Here is a 20,641-nt window from a genome sequence, read left to right on the forward strand (position 1 = left end):
CTATGTGTCACCTGCTCTGAAGGCTCCCGGGCTGCCTCGCTTGCCTCCCAGGCCTGGCGGGTTGCTCGGTCTCCAGCAGCTAAATGCTTCAGAGGAAAGAGGGCTCTATTTTAAACGTGTGCCAGGCTCTGCTTGTGAGGCTGCCCGTTGTACCCCCCAAAGCCATCGGTCGGCCTTTCTGTCCCTCTGTCCCACCTGAAAGCACGCCACGTTAGGGTTCTTAAGTTCCATGAATGCCAGCAGCCTGTGGTGCTCTGAGGTCCCACTGGCTCTAGAAGGTCTTGGAGGGTCTGACTGGAATTGTGCAGACAGCACCCCGCAGGCTGGCTGCTGTGTCACCTGCTGGGTCCACAGGCCCCTCGGCGTCAAGGTTAAGTGTCCCGCAATGGGAGCGTGGCCAGGAGCTGGCTCGGCTGCTGGTGGCCTCTCCCTGGGTACAGATCCTGTCCTGGTTGCTTGCTGTCCAGGATCGAGGGCCTTACTCTGGTAGGACGAAGTGACCAGGTCAGCAGCCTTGTGTCCTAGTTGTCTCTGGTCCTCACTGCAAGGTGTGCTCAGACTTACTCTTCCCCGCCCCCCATGCGTGCGCCCCCACACTCCGCACCATGGCTTCTTCCGCAGCCTGCAGTGGCTTTTAAGATTTGCGTGTTCAGTTATCTTTTCGAAACCAACGTGTTAGAAAAGGCATTTAAATGGTTGTCCTGCACTTACTCATACTATAATAATTCTCTATGGATGAGAGTGACAAAGTGAAATTTTTGGAGCTAAAAGAAGAAAGACCCAGTAGCCTGTTTCTTCTCAGAGTTCATCTTTATTTACCGGGAAGGACCCCAAGAAGAGGACCCAGGGGAAGGCGGGTGGGGAGGGCGGCCATGCTGGGAACTAACCATGTGTTTGCGGTTCATCCTGGGTCTTTGGCCCAGCACGTCACCTGGCCAGTGACTGACAGAGCTGTGACACTTCTACCTAAGGGCCATCTGACTCCTGTTTGGTTATTAACACACTGTCCTTTACAGCATTTAGGGGCGGAGGAGACTTCTGGGAGGAAGCCTCAAGGTCTCACGCGCTGGCCTCCCTGGCCCCCTCTGCTCTAGACAGCCACGCACACCTCATCACAGGCCTGCCGAGGAGGCCTCAGGGTCCATTCCCCCACCCCGGCTCCTTCCTGCAGGGTCCCTGGATGGCTGGTCCTTGGTGTCCTCTGGAGAAGGGGGACATTGGGTCAGCTGCTGACTGCTGTCCCAGGGCGGGTGCACGGTGAGCCGTTTTATGGCTGGGAAAGCCCTGGGCAGTCGGCCCGTGGACGCGGGAGTAAGTTTTGCCCTGGGGCTGGTGCAAAGGGGAGGGGGCGCCCGCCAGCAGAGCCCAGGGGCCGGGTGGTGACGCCAGGAGTATGGTCCCTCTGCTCTCCCCTCCTGGGCGCTCAGCAGGCCGCTGCTTCCCTGGGCCACCCATACACCACCGGCCCTTCCTGCTGGGGGGCCTGCCCTGACACTGACGACCACCTCTGTGGGAGGCCATCACCGAGTGATGTCCCGAGCTGTGGCTGACCCCACGCCCCCCACTGTGTGTGTTGGCTTTGGTCAGACGAGAGCTCGGTGCTGCTTGCCCGAGCTCTGAGGCAGTCCGACCAGAGGCGAGTTTCCAGCCCCAGCTCGCGGGCCAGCCAGCAAGCGGCCTGCCCCCCGCACTCCCGCTTTGGGTCGCTTGAAGGGCATTCTTTGCCCTTCTCCCCCTCCCCAGGGCTGACATCGGGGTTTTCTTCCTGCCCAGGTGGGCTGCTGGTGCAGGTACCAGAATCTCGTAACTGCACGGAGCAGCTCCCACTGGCCCCCAAGCTCTAAGGTCACTGGAACCTGAAACAGCCACTGGGGCTCTGGTCACTGGATGGCTTTGAGGGGACAGGGCTTGGTGACACAGTCCCTGTCACTGAGGGCCACTGGGCCAGCTGGGGGATGAGGCCCCCAGGGTCACAGAGCATATTCAGAGTGTGAGCAGGACCTCCAAAGAGGAAGGAAGAGCCCAGAGGGCGGGTGCTCTACCAGAAGCCTTCCCGGAGTTGGGGAGGCCCTAGGCACTGGGAGAGCAGGGCGATGTGGGGTGAGGGGGCATTGGGATGGAAGCAGTAGGAGAGCAGTGGGCATCTGCGTCCAGAGATCAGGAGTGGGTGAGAGCAGGGGCCATGGTCTGAGAGGGCTGTGGTCAGGGCAGCAGGTGGAAGCCAGAGGTCGGAGCTCTGCCCGAGCCGCCCGCTGTGAGCTGGTCCTTCCCTCAGCCAAGCAGGCCCCATGTGTGTTGTCTCCTCCCGAGAGCCAGGGGTGCAGGCCCAGCCTTCTGGGGGACTTCCTGGGGCTCCGGGGCTCAGCTGTACTGGGGATGTGGGCGCTGGGGGCAGGGGCAAGGACATGTGCGTGCTGCCCAGAAGACAACCCGCCCTGCCTGGCCTTGCTGGGGATGTCCCCTGTGGGTGTTTTACTCCACTCGGTGTGGCAGGCAGTGAAGCTTGGGACCGGCCCGCTGCTCCCGGCAGCCTGGGGACCCAGATGGGGATGGCACGGAGCTGACTATGTCCACTGGCCATGGAGGGGCGCCGCCTGGTGGATACCATGTGAGGTGGGGCAGGGCTGGGTGCCCCACCTGGGCAGAACCCAACTGGAGAGGAAGGCCCCACCAGGGTGGGGCAGCTGCAGAGGGGTGAAGGGGAGCAAGGGAAGGACCCCAAGGAAAGCCTGTGCTCAGGGAGTAGTGGGGCTTTGATGCCTCAGGTGATGGTAGTGGTGATGATAGTGATGATGGAGATGGGGATGATGGAGGTGGTGGTGGAGATGGTGGAGATGGTGATGATAATTATACCAATTGCTCATAGTTGCTGAGTGAACGTGTTTTAATTCACTCTCCAGCCAAAGAGGACGAAACAAGTCACAGAGAAGTGAGGTCTGAGACTGCTCGTGCCCAGTGGCTGGGGTGCCCAGCTTCCTGCCCGCTGCCATCAAAAGGCTCCCACTCTGTCCCAGACTCAGTTCCAGCTGGGTTCCTGGACAGAATGCAGAAGCCCATGTTACCCTCACTGCCTATCAGGGTCCCATCCCCTGCAAGCTGGCCCAGACCTCGGCGGCTCTTGTGGTGGCCTGGTCCCTGCGAGCGACTCAGAAATAGTTGTTGAATGAATGAAGAGCATCTAAGGTGTGCAAGGAGTCTCACCTCCTGTGGGCCTGGGTGTCTCTCCTCCCTTGGGAGCTGGGGCAGGGGGCGTCTCCCAGCGGGGAGGGGGCTGCCTCTGCTGTCACACTTACACAGGTGGCCTTTGGGGCTGGCCTCTGCTGTCCACGCCCGCTCCAGGTCCCTCCCAGCCCTGTCCAGGTGCAGAATCCTGCAGCTGCTCTGAGGCGCCCTCGTGTGGTCAGTAGTGGCAGCTGCAGAAGGCCGGCGCAGAGCCAGGTCCAGAGGCGCCTGAGGAGGGTCTGTGAGCAGGGCTGTACTCAGACTCTCCCTGAGCTCGGTGTGTGCCCTTTGTGAAGCAGCCTGTCTTGACCCTGCACAGACAATGCCTGCTGCATACTGCTGACCGTCCGTGCGTGCTTCTTGAGCCATGGCAGGGCACACAACCTGGGGCAGGGAGTGTCCCACGCTTGGTCTTGTTGGTGGGCCGTTCCTGTGGGCGCAGACTCTGCTCACAGGGCAGAACTTCCTAGGGCTGGTCACAGGTCTTGGTCCCAGCTTGAGGCTCTCAAGAGGGTCCAGAGTGGTCGCAGGACAGCCCAGGTGCCCTCCCCGAGTGTCTGGAGCCCCTGGCATAAACTCGAATGGAGGTGCAGCCCTGTCGCCAGGTAGGAGTGCCGATGCCACTGGACTCTGCGGCTAGAGTGGTGTCTCCTGCCCAGTCGTGATTCTGGGGTCAGGTCCTGCCACGAGGTTGTGTGGACCCTGTGTTGGGGAGCTGGGGGAAGGGAGGCTGTGCAGAGGCCCACAGACAGCTGGCAGCAGCCTGAATGGACGTAGTAACTGTGGCTGAGGACCCTGAACCCAGGGAAGCACCTCTTACTGACTGGAGGGGCTGCGTGTCTCCCTCTCGGCCAATTTCCCGTCCCTGGTCCTGGGGCGGGGGCTCAGCTGCCCTTGGCCATTTTCGCGGGCCCCACTCCCATCACAGTGTCTGCAGAAATGGCTCGTGGAGAGGAATCTGTTCCAAAAATTTCTACTCCGTTCCCCAGCACAGGAGCAGCCCCGCCTTCCTGCTCCAAGTTCCCTGGGAGGAGGGGGTTTGGGGAGCAGCCCCCCAGCTGGGGTGGGTGTAGACCTGGGAAAGGCAGGTGTGCGCCCATCTCTGTGGCCATTCTTGTCATGGCTGCTGCTGACTCCCCAACAAGCGAGCCAGGGCAGTCTGTGCACGTGCCCTCTGCAGAGACGAGGACAGCTGTAGGGACACAGGTGCCTGGCCATGCAAATATGTCCTCTCCATGCTCCCCTGAGTCGTGCCCCAGCTCTGGGCTGGCAGCCAGCCTTGGCCTCAGCTGCCCCTAAGCAGGCTCGCTCATCCACCCGTGGGAGACGCACGGGCTTTACTCTCCCCTCTGTGCAGAGAAAACAAGGTCCGCAGGGAGCGTGATGCTGGCAGGAAGGTGGGCCAGCGTCCGTGCTGGGTGCAGAGAACAAGTTCTGGGCTCAGCCCCTGCGGCCTGGACACATGGCCCTCCCCACACTGCGGCACTCATCTGACTGGGCCTGCTCAGTGGAGGCCCGAGAGCCCTGCAAAACCACACACACACCCAGGGAACTGGGGCACAGGGGCATGGTTTCTTCAGGCCTCCTTTATGGGAGGGTTCTAGGAGGAGGGAGCTCCCCAACTGGAGGGTCCCCGGGGACCCTCACCAGAGACCAACCAGCCCAGGACAGTGCCGAGGGCCATCCGCCGGCTCTGTGTCCTCCTCCCCGCCTGGCTAACCACTCAGAAGGTCCATTCTAGGCAGGAGCCAAGTCCCCAAGAAGAGAGATGGGCGAGCACAGAGCCCAGCCCCATCCCTTGTCCAGAGGGTAGGGGGAGCAAGGGCCACCTCCCCTATGAGAGAAGGTCCATGCCGCTGATTCAGGGAGGTTCTGAGCAGCCCCCAGAGAAAGCTCAGATTGGACAAGGGCCACTCCAGCAGGGACACCAGACACGGGGCTGCCTCCCCCCAAGTCCCTTCAGTGCCGGCCTGGAGGACCTTGGGGCCCCTGCTGGGCCCCTCCATAAACTCAGACCGGACGTGCCTGTGAGGTGCTGTCCCCCTCACAGGGGGAGGAGGGAGAAGGGGTCGCCATGCCCAAGGCCAGTGCTGTGGTGTCAGCTCTGCTGCTCCATGGTCAGGCCACAGCCAACTGGGGGTGACTTGGCCCTTCCCCGCCCTTCAGGGGGCAGGATATGGGGTGGGACGATCAGGCCCTTGCCTTCAGCTTGTGCCTGCAGCATGTCTCAGAGAGAGCTGGAGGTCTGAGCCGAGAGAAGGATGGCGGAGGCAAGACGGATGGGGGTTGAGGGGCCACAGCTTGACACCTAAGTGATCCCTTCTGTGCTGGTTTTGTTTCCTGCCATGGCCCAGGGGCTGGGGATTTGGGGGCACCAAGGTCCTGCTCAGGCTTGGAGCCTGGCCAGAGGGGTTCATCCTCGCCGCCATTAAGAGGAAAAACTGCGCAGCTGCAAAGCAGTGTTGGGAACATGCTGGAGGAGAAGGGGGGCGCATGTGGGCGCCTCCCCCACCGATCAGCGCTAGAGCAGCCTGTCGGCCAGTAGACAGCCAGTGACCCAAGGAGCATTCCGGGATGGGGGACCTGGTGGGTGAAGGGAGGCAGCCCCATAGGGAGCCAGCAGGCGGAGCGCATGCCAGAGCGCCAGCAGGTGGCGCTGGCTCCCGAGGACAAAAAAAAGAAAATGCCTGCAGCAAACCCGAGTGGGTGTCACTGCGGCTGCAGAGGGCGGGGGAGGAGTTTGCCACCTTCCCCCTGGCTGCGGAGCCTCATGTGCCTGAGTCCTGCATAGTCCAGAGCGGGGTTTGGGCCTGGATTCCGTCAAGCGCATCCACCTGCCCTTGTTTGGACGCTGGACACAGGTGTAGAAGTGCCCTTTTCTTCCCCTTCCCCATTTTGAGCCTCGTCCTCGTCCTCGAGGCTCCGGGACGGCTGCAGGAGCTCAGTGAGGGCTCACCCCCGCCGCGCGGCCCGATGGACTGAGGCAGGACAGACTTTGCAGTGACCTCAGACCCTACTCCAACCCCCCTTGTTGCCATGACAACTGCCCAGAGCGTCCGGGGTAGGGGCAAGTGGCCCTCCGGACACTCTTGTCCCGCGGGACCACCCCACCGCCAGCACCGCGGACAGCGCCCCGACGCGCCGGTGAGGTGGCCCGATCTCCCCAAACTCAGCCGCGCGGCCGCCGATTTCCGGTGCATGGCGCCGTCCCGGGCCCCCGCCGGCTCCCACTCCCCACTCCGCTGCTCCCCGCGGACCCTCCCTTTGTCTCCCCGCCCCTGCACTTCCTCGGACACCCTCCCGGTTCCTTCTGCCCTCTGCGGGCTCTTCCGCGCTCCGAGCTGAGGATGCACGTGGCTGAGAGCCGAGGCCGGGTGGCCCCAGCCTGGTCCGGACCGGTCTTCCCCCTCGGTCGCCCCCACCCGCCCGCGACGCCCGAGGTTCGCGGGCCCCTTTGTGTCCCGCAGCCAGGTCCCCGGCCCGGCAGCTGAGCCGCCCTCTGGGCGGGCGCATTGTTCGCCGGATTTGTCCGCGGCGCGAGGGGCCGCCGGGGGCCGGGCTCGCCTTCCTCCCGCGGGAGGGGCGCCGCGCTGGCCGGGCTCACGGGCCATTTCCATGAGAAAGGAGCGGCGGAGGCGCCTCTCTTGGCATTCACCGCGTGCCTTAATTGTATAGACATTAAATCAAGGTCCGCTGTGAACACGCAGAGGGGCCCTCAGGGCTGCGGCGGCCGGCGAGCGGCCGGGCCGGGGTCGAGGCCGCGGCTCCGGCTCGCGTGGGGTCCTCGCGCAAAGGGCGCCAACGCTCCAGCGTCTTGGCCGCGGGGCGGGCGGGGCGGGGGCGCTGCGCCACGCCGACGGTGCTTTCTCGGACTCCAGCCCGGATCCGCTCCCAACTCTGAGGAACCCACTCTTCTCTCCCTTCCGCAGCAGGGAGGGGGGCCCACGCAAGCCCCTGGAGGCGTCCTGGGAGCCTGGCGCCCTGCGGAATCGCGGCGTGGAGGCGCCGAAGCCGAGCGGGTGAGCGAGCGTGTGCGCGCCCGGCGCCTCCCGCGGGCCGCTGAGAGGCACAGAGCCCTCTCTCTGACAGGGCAGGGCGACAGCCCCTCCCGAGATCCCTCCCAGGCCGGGCCCCGAGCGCGCAACGAATGCGGTTAAAAGAAAGAATCTCGATGCACAGGCATGAAAAACAGTCTCTTTTTACAACCCAGAGAGCTCGCCCTCCCCGCGCACCGGGGCCCGGCTAGAAGGCGCTCGAGCTGTGGGTGGAGAGGAAGACGGGGAGACCCGGAGAAACCGCTCGCGGAGCTCGCCCGGCCCCAAGCGCAGTTACCCGTCCCGGGCGGGAGCCGCCGCCGCCTGCCGCTCCTCGGCCGCCGCCGCCTCCGCTCCCCGCGCCGCCCGTTCCCGCCTCCTCTGCGGTGCCCGTGGACCCCGCACTCCGCTGCCTAGGAGGAGGGCGCGGGGACACCGCAAAAGGAGAGGGACAAGTCCCTGAGTGCCGCCGGCGGGCTGGGAGCCGAGCGTCTGCGGAGTCAGCGCTGCAGACTCCCAGCCCCTGCTCGCCGGGCCGGCCTGGGCACTACTGTCCCCGCGCCCGCCGCCGCAGCTGCCTCTGCGCGTATCCGCGCTCGGCTCCGGCACCGGGCGATTATCACTGGGGCGCGCGGTGACGTCACCCGGACACCGGCCCCGCCGCCGCCTCCCGGAGGTGTCCTTGAGAACTGCGGGGCGCGCGCGCCGCGCACACGCGCACACACGCACTGCGCGCCCGGTGCCTCCGCGCACACTCGCCGCGTCCCGCCCCGCGCGCTCATCCGCTCACACGGACGCCGCCCTCGAGCGCCCTCGACCGTGCCTGGCGCCCTCCAGCCACACGTATGGCCACGGAAACGCTTCTCTCTCACACACACTCCCTCGAATCCTTCCCGCGACCCTCCCGCCCTCACACGATCGCGGCTCCTGCAGCCCATCGACTGCAGCCCCTCTGGGCGCACCTTGACACCCACCAGCCACGCCTCTCCTGCACGCCGCGGAGCCCCACCGGCACACCTCTGCGCTCCGGCCTTCGCCGCAGGCTCGCATCTCCTGTGCTCTTTCCCCGCAACGCACACCCCGGCTCAGCTCGCACACCGTCATTCCTCAGGGGCTCCCTCCAGCCACCCGGGAAAGGACTTGCAGAGGAAGCACAGCGCGCCGGCGCCGGCGCAGGCCTCGCCGCTCGCTCGCTGTAGGCCCTGCTGTGTATTTATACCCAGGAGGGAGATAGCGACCCCCACCCCATCACAGACTGCTCCCCTTTCTCCCTGTGTCCTGACTGGTGTGGGGAGTTTTCGCCCCAGGGACCACGGGAGCACAGGTGACACGACACGGCCTGACTGCTGAGCCCGTGCCTCTCCTTGGAGCCCTTCCGTGGATGACCCTGATCCGCCTCTCTAGGGCCAAAGATCAGAGGCTCCCCTAAACCACACCACCTCACATCTCCCCCACGGGCCTTTGTTTCCGTGCAGACGGTGAGGGAACCGCAGGCCCGGGCCTGGCCAGCAGGCCTCTGTCCCCTCGCATTCCCTCCAGGCCACCCGGCCCCTCCACCATCTGCCCTCAGAGCAGAGTCCGCTGACCCTCCCACCGCGGGCGCCGTCCTGCTTCCTTCCTTCCAGCCCTCTCCAGCACCGCAGAGCCTGCAGAGAGGCGCCTGGGAAGGGGCTTGGGACCCTACCCCAAATTCCCGTGCTGCTCAACCCTCCAACGCGCCCCTCTCCCTTTGGTGTGGCTTCAGTCTCAGCCTAACCAGCGCAGTTTCTGGCCCTTTGCAGGTGTCAGGAATGGCCCTTCTCTATCGAGTGGGATTCGCAGATCCCCACTCCTCCACGCGGAAGCAGAACCTTCACTACCCACGTCCAATGCACGGGAAGCCGCCCCGAGCCTACCGGCCGACAGGCACAGCCTCACGCCATCCAGACGCTCTCACTGGAGGGGTGGAGGGACGGGAACGCCAGGCAGCTGGCGGTTTCAGCATCAGAAGGTATCGCCCTCTGCCTCTGCCCCCCCCCAGAGACCCTCACCCTGCTGAGGCTGGGCAGTCCCTATGCGGTGGGGTCCGCTGTCCATGGTGTTGAAACGAACCCTGAACCCCAGTCTCATCTGTTCCCGCGTCCCTCTGGACTTTTTGCCCCGTCCTCTCCCATGAAGGGTCCGGCCCAGGTGGGGTTTGAGGGCAGATGCACCCCCAACCCTTCGCTGCCTGGATACATCCAGCAGCTCTGGCTTCCAGTTCCCTGGATTGTTCGCATTCTAAGGGGAGAACTCAGCTTTAGGGACCCCAAATCTTTTCTCAGGTGCCCCCTCCCTACAGGCTGGCCCCCCGGGGGGCCAGGGGAGGGTCTCCGCTCTTCACAGGCCTGCTGCCTCCCCTGGCCCAGCACCTCACCACGCAGAGCTCTCCGCGGGAGGTGGGAGGGGCGACCCTACCTTTGGATCAGGCTGGCTTTCTGCGCAGCCCTCGGGCATGTCCTCTCGCCATTTTTACCTCTCCGAGTCCTGGCACCGGTGGGGTCGGAGGCTCGCCCCTTCTATTTCCAGCGACCGGCAGCTCCCTTACTGGCCCGCTGGCCCTTGGGAGAAAGAGCCACCCTGGGTGTGGGGTGAAGTCGACCGGTGGGTGCTGCGTGGGAAAGGGGCTTCCAGCCTCTGCCCTGCCCGCCCTCTGTGCCAGCACGATGGGGACCTTCTTGGTGCCCTCAGAGCCTCCATAGGTTTCATCAAAGTCAACTCACTGCTGCCAGGCTCGGCGCGGGGGTTGTACTCCCGTTGGCTCCTCCGGGACCGCCCAGCCTCACCCGCCCAGCGTTCTCTCCGCGGGTGCCTGTGCGGCCGCTTCTCCCCAGCACACCGAGAATTTGTGTTTGAGGATTCATTTATTTGCCAGCGCCGAGAATTGGGGCAGGGGGCTCCCGGCTCAGAGTGAAGGGCGCAGGGAGCCAGGCAGCTCAGGGCTCCAGGTTCCAGGCGGCTGCCTCCGCGCGCACAAAGACCCCTCCCCTCGCGCCGGCCGGCAACTTGGATACGGGTCAGGTGGCTCCTGGGGCGGGATCCGGGAGCAGGAAGGGAGGGACTCGGTCGGGACCCCCTCCCCCTTCCTTCCAGTCCGCCACTGTGAAAGCTTGCGAATAGCGTGGGATTAAACAAATCCACAGAAGCGGTGAGAACCCCTCCCTTTCTGCTCCTGCTTCCTTGTCACAAGGAAGCCGCCCCCTCCTGGGCACCAGGCTTGTCATTCCTCCAGAAAGGGGAGGGGAGCGGTCACATCTGGGAACAGCTGGCTCTTGGCCTCACGACCCTGCCCTCTTCCAAGGTGGGGGAGGACTGCAGATCAGGGTCTGGGGACCCACCGACAGGGGTGGGGGAGCGTGGAGGCCAGTGGCTGGGGCCTGCGTGCACATGTGTGTGGTGGGGGAGGGAGACAGGGCTTCCCAAAGGAGGACGGGATGGTTTGCTGGCGTGGGTGGGCACGGGGGCGCCCAGTCCCACCCCTGCTCTGCGTCCCTTGTAGCCTCCAAATGGTCCACAGCTTCCAACCTCTGACTTGGGTGGTCCAGGCAGCTGAGAGGCCCCCACCCACAGACCTACTCATTCAGGAGGCCCCGTCCCCTCCCATGAGACACCAGTGAGTCCAAACCTTTCCCAAGGAAAGCACCCCCCATCAGAGGGACTGCTCCCACGTGGCCACAAGGGTCCCAGAGGTGGGGCAGGTGCCTGATCCCATGGGGGTGGCCCCCAACCTAGCTGGGACCGTCTGCTCTCCCTCCCCCTGGGGCTCCCCCACCCCACGTGCTCGGAGAAGCTTTGCCTGGCTGCTTCTTCCTGTGTGGCTGGGGGGTGGGCGTGCACACACAGCACAACCTCGGGCAGGCTCAGGCAGGTCCCTGTCTCTCCACGGGGCCTGAGGGGCACAGAGTCCCTCCCCTCCCCTTTGAAGCGGGTGGGGGGCCGGGACCCCTGCCACGCCTGAGTGCTGAGGGCGGGAGCAAGGGACCACAAAGGCGGCAATTGTGAGCCTGGCCAGTAGCACAATGGGGTGGGGGCCGCTCAGGGTCCAGGGGCTCCTGCATGGAAATGAGGCCTCAGCCCTTCCCCCCTGCTCCCGCCCTCCTCCTGGCCCCACAAAGAGGGACAGACCACAGAGCGCCCAACAGCCCAGAGGTGCAGCTGCCTCCATCCTGGTCCGGGGAGGTCTCTGGGCCTGAGGTCGTGGAGCTCGGACCATGGTGGCCTCGGAGTGTTTGCGGAGGGGGCCAGGTAAGTGGGCACTTGGCCGGGCTGGAGGCCAGCACTGCCACCCCAGGCGGGGCCTGGAGCAAGGGCCACTGGCTGGATGCCTGGCCAGTGGGGGAAGCAGGTCTTTTGTATCCCAGGCACCTCTGCCCCACATCCCTGAGGTTCACCACCCCACTAGGAAGGAGAGCCACAGCCAGCTGCCCGTCCCCACGGGCCTCCCAGGGCTCGACCCCGCGCCCCAAGGCTGGGTCCTGGCTTTGGAGCAGCCTCCCATTTCCTGCAGGCTCAGCCTGGGTCCCTGAGGGTATATTGTGGGGAAGGGACCCAGGCTGGCCCCCACTAGCCACACTGAGGAGTCTTGAGGTCAGCGAATGGCCCCTGGTAAGGGGGTGAGGGCTTGTCCCCCAGAAAGCACTGGGGCGGCTGGGGCAGGGACAGCAAAGGTTCCGGGACAGCCTTCCCACCCAGCACACAGGACCCCCGGGGTGGGAACACCCATTTAGGGTCACTTTCCTTCTGGAGCCTGGACCTTGCAGAGCTCACGGCAGGGTTCCCCTTGGTCCTGGGGTCTCCCTCCAGGGGACCCCTGCCCCCAGCTGGCTAGGAGAGGTGGGCTGAGGCCAGCCTGGCCCCTGCATTGCTCCTGTCTCTCAGGTCACAGCCTGGAGCCGGCCATCAGACAGGTGAGGGGGGATAGCTTCCCCTGGGGACCAGCCTCTCTGAGTGGGGAGCAGGGTGCCTGGCCCTCAGATATTGGCAGCCCCCCACTTCCTCAGGCCCTTCGCCAGTTCCTCGCACCAAGGCCCCTCCCTCATCACAAAGGTGGGGTGCACCCTGCTCCAGGGGCCCTAGTGCTGCCCCTTCTCTCTCAGCCCTCAGGACCCCACACGAGGGAGCACCCCCCTTAGAGTACTGGGGCCTGAGGTCCCCAATGATGGCTTGTCCTCGGAATTGGACTGGCTGGAGGTGGGAGCAGCGGGACCCTCCTTGGCCAGGCCTGCGGGGCCAGACCCTGGCCTCTGGCAGCCTTGGTCACAGGGAGGGACCCGTGGGGCCTCCTGTTGGACGCAGCCTCCCTGGGGTCCAGGTCCCTGCCTTCCTGCCCCCTTGTCCCATCTCTCTCGCCATCTGTAACTCTGCCTCTAGGCTAACTGCTCCTGCTTTTCCATCTCTGGTAACTCTCTCCCAGCCACCCATTTCTCCTTTCCTCTCTCCCTTCTTCCTCCCACCCCATCTCTGTCTCTGGCCCCTGTACCTTCCTCCACCTCCAGGAGTGTCTGGCTCACTTTTCATCCCTCATGTACAGCTTCCTGCACACTCCCTCGCCGTCTGCTTCTGGGTCATTCCAGCAGGAAAGAGGTTCCTGGGAGGGGCCCCAGGAGCTTCAGACTTCTGTCTGCTCTTAGGGACACAGGCTTGTCCAGACTGAGGGTGCACACAAAGGGGCCTGGGCTTGACTTGAGAGGGGTGTCCTGGGGCCCAGGTGGGGTCTGCCCACCTCAGGGGTGGGCGCTTAGACAAGCGCTGGTAGTGCTGGTTCATCTCCGGCAGAAGGCAGAGGCACCGAGTCGAGGTGCTACCCGATTTAATTGTTTCATTTTAGGGTTAGTGTTTGTTTAGGGCAAGCAATAGTGAGTGAGGTCTGCCTGAACCCACTGTGGGGTGACAGGGGTGGACAGTCATGGCTGACCCTGGGGTTCCCTGGGGCCCTGTTCTCTGTTACTGGATGCATCTCAGGCTGGACAAGGGAGGGTGAACCAGTACTGTGTGCCCCCGAGTCCACCTGGGGGCCTTCCAGGACGGAGATGGAGAACAATGTGTCTGCTGGGCAGGAGCAGAAGCAAAGAATGGACATGTCCACCTGGTCATCCACTGTGGTTGCCATCACCCTTGGACATCCCACTTTGTGCACCTGTTTTTCACTGTGTCTCCAAGCCTTCTTTCTCCCTATAACTCCCTTTGCAAAGTGTCTCAGACACCAGTTCTCACTAGGGTGTGAATGACTGCTGAGATGTGCCGGTTCCCTCCCAGGTGCAGCGGCCTCTTCCTCCCTTGTCTGCGCCCTGGGCTGCTGCCTGTGTGTTGCATGGTGGGCTCTGGACCTCTGGCTTCCAGCTGGCTTTGCCCATGGGAGGCCCCAGCGGGTCCAAGGGAGGAACCAGCCAGTGAGTTAGTGTTTACCTCACAGCCTCCTTGCAGGGTGCCCTGTCCTTGGCTGATGGCCAGAGGGCGAGCCCCAGGACACTGCTCTGTCCCTGAGTTTCTCTGCCCCGGCCTACGCCTTTGAGAGATGCCCCTTGTGCGACGCCTGTGTTACCTCCGGGGCATCAGTGTCTCCCCCAGAAGGACTGAGTTCATGGTGAGCTTTCCTGCCCCCCAGACCATTGCAAGAGACTCTGGGGCCCCGAGAAGCCTCCTGGGCTCCCCTCCAGTGACAAGGATTGAGAGACAAGCCTAATACTCAGATCAGATGGAAGGAAAGAGAGACCATGAGGGCAAGATCAGGGGGTTCCTAGAGAGGCTGGCGTGAGGAGCCGCCCCCCACCCCCACCCCCACCCTAGCACCTTGGTTGGTCCTAAGCCTGTGCAGGGGAGTGGCTTAGGGAACCCAGGAGTTCCTGCAGGGGGAAGGGGTGGGGCTGAGCACCCCGTGCAGACACCAGGATTCTGAAGGTCTCTGCAAGAAGCTCAGGCTGACCCTGGGACACTGCAGGGAGGGGACACCCACGACTGCTGGATTCGCTTCCCATCCTGCCCTACTTTGGGGGCAGATGGCAGTAATGACAGCTGAGCGATCCCTACATACTGAGAGCCAGCCCCCAGCCCATGTCTCATCTAGGAGGAGAGCACTTAGGGTGAGGGATGGAGGTACCTGGCACACTGCGCCCTGAGCCTGGGTGACCCTGCCTGCAGCACTCGGCCCCACCTCTCTGCAGCTGATTCGAGATGCAGAATGGGGTCTGTCTGAGGTGCTGCCCAGGCAGTGGGGCCTCAGTGTGCACCCATCATGCCCTGGGCTCCAGCAGTGTGGTGACAGAGGCGTCAGGACCCTCCCCTGGAGGCTGGAAGCAGGGGTGAGGATCAGGCCTGGGTGGACTGATCGCTCGCTCAGCTGCTCTTGAATGTGTGCGAAGGGCTGCGAGGGGGACAGTGAAGGGCCTCTCTGAGGAGGGGGCGCTCCGCGTGGCTGGGGGGGCTGGGGCCGCGTTCCAGCAGGTAGGACGCCCCAGAGGAGGAGCTTGGAGATTGGGCACAGGAAGAGAGGTCAGTGAGTGAGGCTGCTGCAGGGACAGACCCAGCCGGGGTCCCTGGGCCATCCTCCCTCTCGTGGTCAGAGGGGGTAGGGGACAGGAGGGCACCAGGCAGAGACACACACTGTTCTCTGTGGGCTGCTCCGAGGAAGAGTATTTCCTCTTCACCCACTTTCTGGAGGTGTCCTCACCCTCCGTGCTTAGAGCTGGGATTCCCGGCAGGTGGTGGCACATCCCCCGTGGAGTGCCTTTGTAGTTTCTGGTCTCTGCCCTTGGAGCGCACAACCCTTGCTCAGGCCCTGCTTTCTGGGGGCCTGGGCTATGAGCCGAACTGGGGCTCTGGGAAGTGGCTCAGGTGGCACTGGTGAGCCCAGCTAAGGCCATGGTCACTGCTCTGTCACTTCCCCAATCAGGAAGTGAGGTCAGGAAGGGGGTGAATGGCTGGGTGTGTCCAGGGAGAACCCCACTGTGCTGTCCTTGGCTCCTGGGTGGGAATTGGAATCTTGCTGGGGGAGCAGGGATGCCCTGTCAGGGCTGGGGCTGGCAGGAGCTAGGGGTCCGCCCAGGTAGAGCTCTCCCAGGGTCTGTGGGAAGTCAGGGAGCCTGCCCCTGAAGCCACCCGACGGTTAAAAGAGGTGAATGGATCTGGGGAAAATCAAGCTGCCAAGTGGTTAATTGGCTTTGCCTCAATCAGCCCAATGAATATTCATGAGGTGCGCTGTCCCCATCAGCCCGCGGTCTGCATTCAGCCGCCCTGTGTGCCCAGCCTGCCTCACAGCCTCTTCCTGCACTGACAGACAGCAGCCCGCACTCGGCTCTGATTGGCCCAGCTGCCCTCGGAAATGCCATAGCAACCCCTGGCTGGTTGCCTAGCAATTCTTCCCTTTCTTCCTTTTTTTCCCCAAAGCCCAAGCCTGTAATCCACAAGCTGAGGGTGGAAACGTCTTTGTGCCGTGGTGCGTGTGTGTACGTGTGTTCACACACAGGTGCACCGTTGCCTGTGGGTGTGGAAGTGGCTGTCCACCCCACCCGCAGGCCCCAGAGACTTGCGGTGCTTCTGTGCCCCGTGACTGAGCTTGCCTGCCCAAACTCCGTCTGGGTGTGTCCCTTGCTCAGGAGAACGAGATGGGCACACAGGCTGCTGGTCCAAAGGGCCGACCTTGTCCTGCTGCATTGCCCGCCCCCCAAGGTCCTCACGGCCAGTCCTCGGCACCCACAGGCACAGTGGGGCAGCAGTCCCAGCTCCTCGCTGGTGAAGGAATATGATATGGACGCCCAGGTGCTGTCCAATGGTGGTGCTGGGCTTCCCGGACCAATGTGTCAAGTTCATGGCAGTGGAGTGCATGAGGGTCCCAGTGTCCACTGCCTGGGTGACACCAGAAGCCCCCCACTTGGCTTGGCCAGTCCTATCCATAGAGGAGGTGGTACCCTGCTTTGTCCTTGACCCGTCCCCCTGGGGAGGTTTCTAGTGGACATGGAGGACCAGCCTTGGGGAGAAAGTGTGAGGATGGATGTCGCCACTTCTTTTCTGCTTAGAAAAGATTTAAGGAGAATTTCAAACCAGGGGAGTTGACAATGCCGCCTAGATAAGTTTCAGAGTCCAGACCTGAGATTGGAGAGGGGAGCCTGGGCCTGCCTTGCCACCACGCGGAGCCCACTGACGTGTCCCAGGCTACCCCAGGACACTGGAGTGGAGGTGCCCCGCCAGCAACACCACCCCTCTGCCCTGGTCCTCGTGTGCCTGGACCGTCGTGTCTGGGGGAGCACCGATGCGGGTGCCAGGCAAGGCTCATAGAGGACTTGGGGTCCCATTGGCCTTGGGACAGGCCAGGGGAGCACGGCCAGAGGGGGCAGCCCACAGGGGACGCTTGGTAGGAGGCCAGTTCTCATTTCCCAAAGGACATGGGGGCCGGTGGCTCTTTCCCCCGTGGGAGGAGGTGCGTGGAGACTTGTTAAGTTTCCTTTACATCAGACTTTGTGGTGTCAGTGGCAGGCACATCAGGATCAAGAAATCGAGGGAACTGGATCCCAAATCAACCACCGCCATTTGATCAGCATCAAGAGACAGAAGAACGGAGCAAGCCCCCGAGGCTGCACACAGACAGGTGTTCCTGCCTCACCGAGGTGGGCGTCTCACCGCTGTGGCCTCTGTGCTAGTGTGCGTCCGGGTACACCCAGAGCACATGACAACTGAGAGGGACACGCCCTGGGACCCACGGAAACAAAATCATTCGTGCCCTGCGTTGAGCCCCCGTCCAGCTCTCCCGCCCAACAAGCCAGTGTCTTGGTGAAAAGCTGTACAGTGACAATCTCCAATAGATCCGAGGGCGTGACGCCACACTGCCACGCTGCGCCCAGGAGCCTGAGAGCGGTTGTTCCGTGTGTGGAGCTGGTGCCTGGGGCGCAGCTAGAGCAGGGGCGCATGGGACAGCAGCCTTCACTGCTGACGGAAGCCCACGCTGGGTCTGACCTTGCTGGGGCAGGAGGGACTCCGATCAGTCCCTGCTGGGCGCTCTGTGTGCTGCTGCGCCCCTCCCCACATCTCCTGAGACCCCTCCCCAGGGCAGGGAAGAGGGCATTTGCACAGGTCCTGGGAGGAGCAGACGAGGGGGTTTCCAAGCAGTGAGGAAGGTACCAGCCCAGGTCTCAGTGGAGGGGCACTGGGAGGAAAGACGGCTGCATGGGAGGAAGGTGGGTTCCACAGAGACGAACCGGGCGGTGAGCCTTGGGTGGCAGTCCCCAAGTGGATACCCCTCCCATCCCGCCCTCCCCCTCGTCCTAATGGATGAAGCTCCCCCTAGGTGTGGGGAGGGTGGCCAGCAGCTGGCCAGCCCCCAAGAGGGGGACAGACGGACTGCACAGAGCCAGCTGGGCTCCTGGCTTGTCCGGTTCTCTAAAGACCTCCAGGGAGGGAGGGCCACCCCCAGGACCAGGGTGGGCTTGTGGTGGTACCTGGGGGGGATCCCCCACCTGGGGTTCAAGCCCCACCCCTCATGGCTGGTGAGTTCAGGGTGGCTGACCCTCCAGGAAGGGAGGTCCAACTAGCGGTCACTTCACACTATCTTCTGTGCTGTGCCCGGCCAGGCCCCACTGGTGTCATGTGGAAACTGTGAGAGAAAGAGGCAGTTACCATGGAAACAAGGTGTGTTCAGAAGAGAAACCTCTGAGGTAGAAGAAGCAACGGAGAGATGCTTTGTGGGCGCCCAGTGCTGGGGTCAGTCCTCCTGGAGGCCCCCCCAACCCAGGCCTCCGGGTCACACTATGGGGATCAGGAAGGTAGTCCACCCACCACCCAGAAGGGCCTGTGGAGCCACGTGCTGGGGCCTGGCAGCCAAGAGCAGGTCCTCCTCTGGAGCCCAGCAGCTGCCGGCCAGGTGTGTCTACCTTCCCTGGGCTGGGGGGATGCTCTGTAAGTGCTCTGTGCAGGAGGCTGAGGGCCCTGCTTTGGGGCAGCCGTCCTGGGTGCCAGGAGACGACCCTGCAGTGGTTGGGCTGGCGAGATCCTGCGGTGATGGGCCCTGCCAGGTCAGGCCCTGAGGGCACCTGGGCGGGACACCTGACCTGGGTCTCCTCCAGGGAGACTCGTCTGGCCACTGGCCCTCCACACGTGTGCCCTTGGACCAGACAGTGTCTAGACGGGCACTGGGAGGGGCCTGGGAAAATCCCAGGCCCTCAGGCTTCCCACAGTTCCACACCCCTCCCATCCTACCCTACCCCTTCCCCCGCCACGCGCACCTGCCTGCTGCAAGGTTACCCCCCAGGGTGGGGGGTAGAGCAGACCCCTGGGGGGAGTCCCAAGGCCCCTGTGCCCAGCACTGCTGTCACCCACACACCGCACACTCCCCTCTTCTCTACAGAGACGAGGGCTTCGTGCTCTCAGGGCACCTGGGACGTCCACAGCCATGGCGGACAGAAGCCGCACCTTGTCCATGGGGCTGGCACAGGGACCAGACCGATGCCTGCTGACTCCCAGCCCTCTTACTCCACAGCCAGGGGTCCCTGGGGCTTGGCCTGGGGGACATCTGTTCGGTGGCCTCCACTGCCCAGCTTCTGACCACAGGCCGGGACCCATCCCCCAGTGAGCTTTTGTTAAGCACGTAGCCATCACGGCCCTGTCACGGGCATGCAGCTGCACCCCAGCCCACCTGCAGCACAAGGGCCTCCAAGCTGGTGAGCCCTGTGGAGGGAGGGGTGGCCTGGGGGGCAGGACACAGGGTGCCCCTGGCCTGGCCTGTTACATAGGGTGACCTGGGCCTGCAGCACAGTGACCCCACAGGCAGCCACACGTGTGGCCTTCACCCCAGGCCCAGCCCTGGTTTTTCAGTCCTGACTCAAGTCCCATCCCCTGGTGAGGAAGCAGGATGAGGCCCAACCAGCTCACTTTTTGTGGTTTAACATTTTCCTTTTTTTTAATAACAGTTTTATTGGGATACAATTCACATGACATTTAATTCACCCGCGTAAAGTGTACAGCTAAGCCATTTTCAGTCTATTCACAGACTAGAGCCACTGGAACCTGCAGTCCATTTGGGACATTTTCATCACCCCAGAAAGAAGCCCTGCACCCCTCAGCTGTTACTCCCCGTTCCCCCAGTCCCTCGGCCTGAGCCGACCACTCATCCTGTCTCCTACGGTTTGTATGTCCCGGAGAGCTCACATATGCAGAACCGTGCAACGCGGAACTTCCCGTGTCTGCCTTCTCTCTTTAGTGCGGTGTTTTCCAGGGTCACTCCTGCTGTGGCGTGGCTCCGTGTTTCGTTTCTTTTCATGGCCAAATGAGAGTCCATTGTATGGATAGATCACATTTTACTTACCCACTCATCACGTGACAGACTTCTGCATTGTTTCCACGTTTTCACCATTAAGATTAAAGCTTCTGTGGACACTTGTACGCAGGTTTTAGTGTGGATGTGTGTTTTCGTTCCTCGGATATACACCCACCAGTGGAACAGCAGGGTCATAGGGGAAGTCTATGTTAGCTTTCTGAGGAACTGCCAGACCATGTTCCAAAGTGGCTGTACTATTTTCCATTCCCATTGGTAGTGTAGGACGGTTCATCTTGCTTTTTAATGCCAGTTTTTCTTACTTTCTGGAGACTAAAGCCATTCACCATCCCTCCATCCATCCATCATCCACCATCCATCATCCATGAGTTCCCCGAGCACCCTGAATCCCAAGCCTGGGTATACGAGCTGCAGGATTCAGCAGGGACGCAGCTCCCTGCCCTCCAAGTGCCATGCGGGTCTTCAGGCTGGGAGCAGTGCTGGGCCCACAGCCCCACACCCCGGGGTGTGGGTACTTTCCTGCGGGTTTCTGCATTTGAAAGAGGAGTGTGATGAGGCAAGGGCCACACCACACCATGTCACAAGGCGCAGAATTTCAGGACCCAGACGACGCTATGCTCAGGAGTCACTGCTGCCTCCTCCACGGCCCCACCGGTCCTCCCAGGCCCCCAACCAGGCTCGCTCCCTCCTCCAGAAGCCTTCTGGGGCGGCAGTGCTTCTCCAACTTAGCCGTGCGCTGGACGCACCCGCTGGATGCAGGGGCAGGGTGGGCCTGGCAGCCTGCGCGTCTGACAAGGTGCTGTAAGGGGTCAGGAAGCTGGCCAGGCGCCCCCGGGCTGTCCTCTCGCTGACCATGCTGTGCATTTGACAGGGTTTCTGCCCCTCTCCTATGTCACTGTTGGCACAGCTGGGTGTCATTTCTCCAGCCAGACCAACCTCCCTGAGGGCAGCCTTGCCTCACACACCCTCCAGCTTGAAGCCTGGTATTCTGTTCTCTGTCACACGTGTCCCCGCTCCACCAGTGACAGGTCTGGCGGGAGGAGCTCTGGGGGGCTGTGGAAGGACCTTGATCACTCCCAGCATGGAGTCATTCATGGTCCTGTGAGCC

The 20,641-nt window shown here is 63.1% G+C and overlaps 1 protein-coding gene across 3 annotated transcripts; it reads left to right on the forward strand.

Moving 5' to 3' along the window:
* The first annotated feature begins 8,094 nt into the window (after positions 1 to 8,094).
* Positions 8,095 to 19,823, forward strand: LOC117015697 (uncharacterized). Of its 3 annotated transcripts, XR_004421777.1 has the most exons (4): positions 8,095 to 8,734; positions 9,038 to 9,246; positions 13,687 to 13,857; positions 16,737 to 19,823. XR_004421777.1 is itself a non-coding variant. In XM_033094383.1 (3 exons), exons 1-3 carry the CDS (start codon positions 8,102 to 8,104, stop codon positions 16,904 to 16,906), a joined length of 729 nt encoding a protein of 242 aa, XP_032950274.1. In that variant the 5' UTR covers positions 8,095 to 8,101; the 3' UTR covers positions 16,907 to 19,823. The 3 variants fall into 3 exon arrangements, 1 of the variants encoding a protein (XP_032950274.1); XM_033094383.1 differs by lacking the exon at positions 13,687 to 13,857 and having other exon boundaries at positions 8,095 to 8,451; XR_004421778.1 differs by lacking the exons at positions 8,095 to 8,734; positions 9,038 to 9,246; positions 13,687 to 13,857 and adding an exon at positions 11,182 to 11,519.
* Positions 19,824 to 20,641: the final 818 nt, after the last annotated feature.

This window comes from Rhinolophus ferrumequinum, chromosome 23 (genome assembly GCF_004115265.2).
Source record: "Rhinolophus ferrumequinum isolate MPI-CBG mRhiFer1 chromosome 23, mRhiFer1_v1.p, whole genome shotgun sequence".
In the NCBI taxonomy this organism is placed as follows: domain Eukaryota; kingdom Metazoa; phylum Chordata; class Mammalia; order Chiroptera; family Rhinolophidae; genus Rhinolophus; species Rhinolophus ferrumequinum.

Excerpts from the sequence above, each read along its gene's own strand:
- LOC117015697 (XM_033094383.1), top strand. The coding sequence starts at position 8,102 with ATGGCCACGGAAACGCTTCTCTCTCACACACACTCCCTCGAATCCTTC. Across the intron at positions 8,452-9,037 it reads GGCCTCGCCGCTCGCTCGCT|GTGTCAGGAATGGCCCTTCT; the intron begins GTAGGCCCTGCT and ends GGCCCTTTGCAG. Across the intron at positions 9,247-16,736 it reads GGCGGTTTCAGCATCAGAAG|TGGCAGGCACATCAGGATCA; the intron begins GTATCGCCCTCT and ends TTGTGGTGTCAG.